Source organism: Arachis ipaensis, chromosome B02 (assembly GCF_000816755.2).
Source record: "Arachis ipaensis cultivar K30076 chromosome B02, Araip1.1, whole genome shotgun sequence".
Lineage (NCBI taxonomy): Eukaryota > Viridiplantae > Streptophyta > Magnoliopsida > Fabales > Fabaceae > Arachis > Arachis ipaensis.
In genome coordinates, this window is record NC_029786.2 from 3,252,636 (window position 1) to 3,260,890 (window position 8,255).

The following is an 8,255-nucleotide window of genomic DNA, read 5'->3' on the forward strand; positions in this document are numbered from 1 at the left end:
AAAGATTTTGCAAAATAGCATGGGTTGTTGAGGCATTTCATCCCTTTGAGATGCATTCCCCGACTTTTGACATTGGTGACATGACACACAGAATTGGTTAGCATCCTTGAACAGCGTGGGCCACATGAATCCACAATCCAAAACTTTTTTTGCCGTCCGTTGTGGGCCAAAGTGGCCACCAAACTCGGACGAGTGACAAGATTCAAGAATTGGTTGGATTTCAGATTCTGGAACACATCTGCAAATTACTTGGTCTACTCCTCTCCTCCATAAGCGGGGGTCATCCCAAATATAATATTTAGAATCACTCCTCAACTTATCTCTTTGGTGTTTGGAAAAGTTGGCAAGGTAAATTTTAGCAACCAAGTAGTTCGCCATGGGGGCAAACCAAGGAAAACTATCCGAAACAGCAAGCAAACCTTCTAAAGGGAATGAGTCATTGATCAGAAATGTATCATACTTAAGATTTTCCAAGCGGCTTAAATGATCCGCAACTAAATTTTGTGATCCACTCCGGTCCCTAATCTCAATGTTGAATTCTTGTAAAAGCAAGATCCAACGTATGAGCCTGGGTTTTGACTCATTCTTTGTCAATAAATATTTCAAGACAGCATGATCCGTGTATTCCACTATCTTAGAGCCTAGCAAGTAAGATCGAAACTTATCCAAAGCATAAACAACGACTAAAAGCTCTTTCTCGGTAGTGGTATAGTTGGATTGTGCCACATCCAACGTCTTTGAGGAGTAAGCGATGATATAGGGGAGCTTACCATCGCGCTGTGCTAGCGCGGCACCTACGGCATGATTTGACGCACCGCACATGATCTTGAATGGCTGCATCCAGTCAGGGCCCCTCACAATCGGTGCGGTGGTAAGTGCTCTCTTCAACTCCTCAAATGCGTCCACACAAGCACTATCAAACTCAAAGTCCACGTCCTTTTGGAGTAGGCGCGACAATGGCAATGCAATTTTGCTAAAATTCTTGATGAAGCGCCTATAAAATCCCGCATGCCCCAAAAAGGAACGGACCTCCCTCACAGATGAGGGGTGAGATAAACCGGTAATGACATTCACCTTGGCCGGGTCTACAGAAATTCCTTTGTCGAAAACTACGTGTCCTAATACGATACCTTGTCTCACCATGAAGTGACATTTTTCAAAATTCAAGACAAGGTTAGTATCAACACACCTAGCTAGGACCTTGGCCAAGTTCTCCAAACAACTATCAAATGAAGTTCCATGCACACTGAAGTCGTCCATAAAGACTTCCATACAACTCTCCATAAGATTGGAAAAGACACTCATCATGCACCGCTGAAATGTGGCGAGTGCATTGCATAGCCCGAATGGCATCCTTTTGTAGGCAAAGGTGCCAAAGGGACAAGTAAATGTGGTCTTTTCCTGATCCTCAGGAGCAATGTGAATCTGGAAGTATCCAGTAAAGCCATCAAGAAAGCAATAATGGGATTTACCCGCAAGTCGGTCTAGCATCTGGTCGATGAATGGCAAAGGATAGTGGTCCTTCCTGGTTGCAGCATTCAACCTCCTATAATCGATGCACACTCGCCATGCATTTTGTACTCTTGTGGTGACCACTTCACCATCTTCATTCTTTACAGCGGTGATGCCAGATTTCTTTTGAACGACCTGGACCGGACTTACCCATTCACTATCAGAAATCGGGTATATGATACCCATATCAAGTAGTCTCGTGACTTCCTTCTTCACCACGTCAAGGATAGTTGGGTTAAGTCTTCTTTGCGGTTGTCTAACCGGCCGAGCTCCTTCTTGTAGAAAAATGCGATGCATGCACATTTGTGGATCAATTCCCATAATATCGGCTAAGCTCTAACCGATTGCTCTCTTGTGTTTCCTCAGGACTTCTAGGAGCTTCTCTTCTTCATGACTAGAGAGCTCACTAGTAATAATGATCGGAAACTCTTGATTGTTCCCAAGGAACGCATACTTCAAATGAGACGGAAGAGGTTTCAGTTCACTTTTTGCTTCCGATTGAGGTTCTTTTTCACTAAGCTCATGGGATTCATCTTCAACCATTTCCCTTTGTTCACCCTCATGATTATCCTTCTCCTCAACAGTAGCGTAGCATAGCTCGTCATGATCTTCGCTTTGCACTTCTGCTACCACCTCATCAATTATATCACATCGGAGAACGGAATGCTCTTCAGGTGGGTGTTTCATGGCTTTCTCTAAGTTAAACTTAATCATCTTATCCCCAACCTCAAAAGAATATGTGCCGGTGTAGGCATCTAACTTGAATTTAGAAGTTTTAAGGAATGGTCTACCAAGTAGAACAGAGGAAGAGCTTCTACCCTCTGTTGGTGGCATTTCAAGAATGTAAAAATCAACCGAAAACACCAAATCCTTGATTGCTACGAGTACATCTTCGGCTATACCCATCACAGTAATTATACTCTTGTCGGCTAAGGCAAATCGAGCGGCCGACCTTTTCAATGGAGCCAAGTTCAACCTTGCAAAAATTGAGAGCGGCATGATACTCACACAAGCTCCTAGATCGCACATACAATCAGGAAAAACAACTCCACCAATACAACAAGAAACCAGACAAGGCCCGGGGTCATCAAACTTTTCAGGAATAGGCTTCATCAATGCAGAAATAGAATTGCCCAAAGACAACATTTCTAGTTCACCAATCCTATCTTTATGTGTACACAAGTCCTTCAAAAATTTTGCATACTTCGAAATTTTTTGTATAGCATCAAGAAGTGTGATGGTTACCTCAACCTTCTTGAACACTTGGAGCATGTTCAAATCGAATTCCGGAGCTTTCTTTGCTTTCTTTATCATTAAAGGGAATGGGATAGGAATGGGATCATCCATGGTAGCTTTCCTTTTAGGTTCCTTGAGGCTCATTTCTTCTTCTTCTTGCCTTGTGCTCACCTCCTCCTCTTCATGTGGAGCTTCAACAGCCACTTCCTCCTCTTAAATGTCTTCCAAGACCCTAGGAGGTATCTTCTCCAATGTAGTCCCCGACCGTAGTGTGATGGCGTTGAGTGTGCCCTTTGGGTTTGGAAAGGGTTGGGATGGAAGGTTTGAAGAGCTTGAGGGTTGGTGGGTGTTGTTGGAAGAGGGTAAAACCAATCTTGAGACCATCTCGGTGAGGTTAGCTAATTGAGCATTCACGGCATTAAATTGAGCTTTGCTATTTTCTTCATTCTTTTCCACAATAGCTCTAAGCTCATCAACTTGGTTGGTAGAAGCAGAAGAAGCTTGGTTGGATTGTTGTCTTTGATGTGGTGCTTGATATTTTTGGTAGTTGTTTTGGTTTTGGTTGGCTTGGTGGTTGTTGTGGTGGTGTTGGGATAAAGATTGGTTATTATTGTTGTAGTGCGAAGAAGAGTTGTTCCATCTTTGACCTTGATGGTTCCCTTGTGCATTATCCCTTCACCCTTATTGGAGTTATTGCCATGAGAGTAGTTGTTGTGGCCTTGGTTTTGGTAGGGTGGGCGATTGTTGTAATTCACATTAGTGACGGCTAAGGTGTAGTCCTCTTGAATTTGGTGGCATTGATCCGTGTAATGTGCGGTGCTAGAACACAAGCCACATATCCCTGGAGGACCTTCAATTTGGGGAACTTGGGGTGAAGCTTGAACGGCTTGAATGGAATAGAACTCCTTTTGCTGTTTGTGCATCTCGGTGAGAATGGTAGTCATGTCACCAAGCACCTTGGTCAAACTTGATTCGGAAGGAGAGGGTTCCACTATACCCTTGAGGGGGTTGCTTCTCACCCTTACGTGTTGAGTAGCCTCGGCGACATTATTTATCAAGCTCCATGCTTCCGCCTCCGTCTTGTTCTTGGAAAGGGAACCACCGCTAGATGCGGGAAGTAGTCTTCTATCTTCCACACAAAGACCTCCGATGAAGTAACTTATGAGTAGATGAGTGCTCAACCCATGGTGGGGGCAAGTCTCCAATAATCTCTTGAATCGGCTCCAATACTCATACAAAGTCTCTTGATCCTTTTGCATTATGCCCGAGATCTCTTTCCAGATATAGTCGGTCTTTTCCGGCGGGAAGAACTTGTCTAGAAACTCTCTTCTCAAGAAGTCCCAATTGGTCACTATCTCATCCGGTTGGGAGTAGACCATTCCTTCGCTTGCCCTTCAAGAGAAAAGGGGAAGGAGTAAACCATGATGGCAATTTTGTTGGCCCCATGCCTCCGGGCCGTACCACAAGCCGCTTGAAAATCTCTCAGATGTCGAGTGGGGTCTTGACCGAGAAGCCCATGGTACTTAGGAAACAAGTTGATCAGACTACTCTTCAACTCAAAGTTTGGGTCAAGGTTGGGAAATCTTGTTTGTAGTGGTGGCAGAATGAGGTCCGGCGCTCCTTGTTCATGCAAAGTGATCCTACGTGGCTCCACCATGCGAGGTTCACCTGTGGAATGTAAAGATGTATCAGTAGTGCCAACAGAAGAATAAGAAGTAATGGACTCTAAGTCGCTCTCAGAACTGTCTAGTGGTTCGGTATGTTCCTCAAGTGAGGCCAAAACACTGGGCGCGTAGTCCAACCGACGCCTAGCTTGCCGAGTATGCAATAAAGTCATTTCAATTTCTAAGTCAAGCTCGGCTAAGCTAGCGTTTGGTTGGGACCGAGTCATCAAACTTGAGAGTCATAGCTCATGTACACAAGAAATATATACTAAGAGCAAAATAGAGAAAACAAGTAAACTATCCACACTATCTACATATTCACATAACCAATGCTAAGGCATACGTTGCACTCATTCCCCGGCAACGGCGCCATTAATTTGGTAGAGTTGATGGAAGGTATACCGGTTCGAAATTCCACAAAATACTTCCGTTGTTAGTATAGCCCAACCGATAATCAATCCTCAATCCCAAATTAAGAAAGGGTGGTTGTCACACGTGCTAACCCCAAATAAAAATGTAACCGGAGTATTTAGACTCCGGATCGTCTCACGAAGAATGGGCAAGCATGTTCTTTAGCATTGATCAGAAATACGGGGTTGAGAATCATGGTGATGAAAATTAACTACCAAGCTTGTCATGCAAGAAATCTTAAAATGCAAGAAACTCTAAATTTAAGCAATTAACTAAATCAAGAACTAGCAACTAAGAATTTTGGTTTTTCAAATATGAATCAAAGGTACTCTTGACTAAGCATGGGAATTGGGGTCTTTATCCTTGTCTTCAACTATAATTAGCCAATTGTGACGAACCAAACTCACTAAGTCTACCTCAAAGAACCTTAAGTACGTAATATTTACTCCTAGGGTTGAGGTACGTCAAGTGGTTTAACCAATTTCAACCCATAAGTCCCAACCAATCTACTAATTAGTAGTGGGTTGGTGTTAATGGGTGTCAATTTGGTCACTAAGGGTTCTCCAATCAACAATCCAATGAGACCCAATGACTCAAGGTCACCCAATTCTCATAACTTAGACCAAGAGTAAAAGAAACTACTCCATAATTAAAGCAAACATTTCATCAAACACATAGAATGCACTAACTAGAGACATGTTCAAATTACAATTAAATTGAGAATTATGAGGACTCACTAACAATCATCTATAGAAACTACACAATTAACACTAGCAATCACAAGAAGCATCAACATATTCATAGAAATCAACACCCACAATGTTCATGAATTGGGGTAGAAAATTGAACAGCAAAAAGACAACACAATCAAGATAAGATCTAAACAAAATAACACTAGAGGATTCAAATTGAGTAAACAAGAGTATCAAATAACAAGATTCAATCCAGTAATTTCACAATGGGAGATCAAAATCAAGCTAGATCTAGGGAGGAAGAAGGGTTCCCTCTCTAGATGAACAAAAACTACCCAAAAACTCAAAATGTGTCTAAGTGTCTAATGTGTGATCCACCCCTTGCTCCTACAATCCCTGGGTCATTTCCATGTAGAGCTAGCCTTCAATTGGGCCCCTTCAGGCCTCAGAAATCGCCAGCCACGATTTTATTAATGAGGTCACGTGCTGGTCTCGACGCGTGCGTGCCAGGTGCGCGCGCGCGCCGATGAGCTCCTAAATCCACGCGTACGCGCACGGTACGCGTGCGCGCCGATGACGATTCTTCCAATGTGCGCAGGAGCGTCAGCTATACGCGAGTGGCCACAATAGTACTAGCAGTGGTGGAAATTGGCAGATTAAGAATTATTAAGGAAAACAGCGTTGTAAGTACAGCTCTTAACCGGCAAAAATCCACTTGTCATTTTAGAAAAGAGTTGTCACAATTTTAAGAATAAGATTACTGGGAGTATGAGTCCCAGGTCGTCTCCCAACGAGTTGACAAAAGAGTGCAGCTTATTGGTCGGAGGTTTTCAAGAAATTTTTTTTGAGTTTGATAAACAGGAAATTAAATCAGAGAGTTTATGTAATTTAAATAAAAACCTTGACCGGGAGAAGATTAATCGGAAGTTCTATCCTTGTTGGAAATTTCTCAAGATCAATTAATAATTAGTAGTTATTTCTACTTAGTTAACCCTCACTAATTAAGGGAAAGTCAAGTAGTTGAAAGTCAACTTCTATTCACAAGTCCTAATCCTCTCCCTTGGGAAGGATCAGAGTTAGTGACTAACAAGCCAACCAACAACGAACCAATTACAATTGAACTCTTGAGTATCCCAACTCAAGGTTCTCCTTTTAATCCGCTCCCAATCAAGTTAGGGAACTACTCCATTATCATAAATATAAAGTTCACAAAATTAAAGAGAGAATAAAAAGAAGACATGATAAATAATAATCAAAAGATCAATTAAAAATAAAATAGTTCTTGCATTAATAAATTCTAAAGGTTATAAAAGCTTCCCAATTGTAGCTCTGAATAAGGATTAAAAATATAAAAGAGTAAATAAGGTAAAGAAAACAAACTAGAATAGTCAATTCCGAAGGTAGACTCTTCTCAATATCCAAAGCAAAGCGATGAAATTCTAAACTATGAGTGTAAAAAAAAAACCTAGAGGAGGAGGAAGAATTCTCTCTCTAGATTCCAAAACTAAAACTAAAACTATTCAAAATGAGAATGTCCACAAGTCTCTGTATGTTCCCTGGCTCTATTCTGCGTTTCTGGGCCGAAAACTGGGTTAAAACTTGGCCCGAAATCGCCCCCAGTATTTTTCTGAATTTTCTACAGATCGCGCATGTCACGCGACCGCGTCGTCCATGCGTTCGTGTCATCCAGCGTTTTTCCTTGCCACGCGTGCGCGTCGTCCATGCGTTCACGTCACTCGTGCAGAATCCAATCCACGCACTCGCGTCAGGCACGCGTTCGCGTCGCTGTGATTTTCTCCATTTCGCGTGGACGCGTGAGCCATGCGTCCGCATCGTTTCTCGCTGGTCATCTCCTCAATTTCTTGTGTTCCTTCCATTTTTGCAAGCTTCCTCTCCATTCTCTAAGCCATTCCTGCCCTATGAAGCCTGAAACACTTAACACACAGATCACGGCATTGAATGGTATAAAGGAGAATAAAAATATACAATTAAAAGATCTTTAGGAAGCAAGTTTTCAATCATAGAACAATTTTAGGAAGGACTTGTAATATCATGCTAATCATATGAATAAGTGGGTGAAAGACTTGATAAAACCACTCAATTAAACACAATATGAATCACAAAATAATGGTTTATCAACCTCCCCACACTTAAACATTAGCATGTCCTCATGCTTAGTTGAAGGAGATAAATATGAATGAATAGGGACATGTAAGACTTATGCAATGCAATGCAACCTATATATACGAATGCAACTATATGATTTTGTCTATTCGGTTAAAAGCAAATAAGTTCTCTTAAGACAAACATAGATCAAATCCCACTAATTCAAATCATACAGTAAAAGCAAGTAAATTTGTAAGAAGACAGCTCATGAAAGCAGGGAACATTGAATTGAGCATTGAACCCTCACTAGTGGTGTGTGTGCACTCTAATCTCTCTAGTGTTTAGGGTAACCACTCTATCCTTCTCTAATCATGCTTTCTAAACTTTGTTCTTCACCTAACCAATCAACAATAATTAATATACCAATACAAACATCATGAGGTCTTTTCAAGGTTGTAATGGGACTAAGGTAAGGGTAAGGGTATATATATATAAGGCTAAGTGAGTGGTGCACGAAATCGTGATTATTTATTCCTCGGCAATGGCGCCAAAAACTTGGTATGCACAATTTTAATATCACTCTTGTTCACAACTTCGCACAACTAACCAGCAAGTGCACTGGGTCGTCCAAGTA

At 41.8% G+C, this 8,255-nt stretch overlaps 1 protein-coding gene across 1 annotated transcript; it reads right to left on the bottom strand.

The window, feature by feature from the left end:
- LOC107626626 lies at nt 1,849-2,859 on the bottom strand. Its single transcript, XM_016329524.1, has 2 exons — nt 2,368-2,859; nt 1,849-2,271 (listed from the first exon to the last, which is right to left on the bottom strand). The coding sequence occupies exons 1-2, from the start codon at nt 2,857-2,859 to the stop codon at nt 1,849-1,851; spliced, it is 915 nt and encodes a 304-aa protein (XP_016185010.1).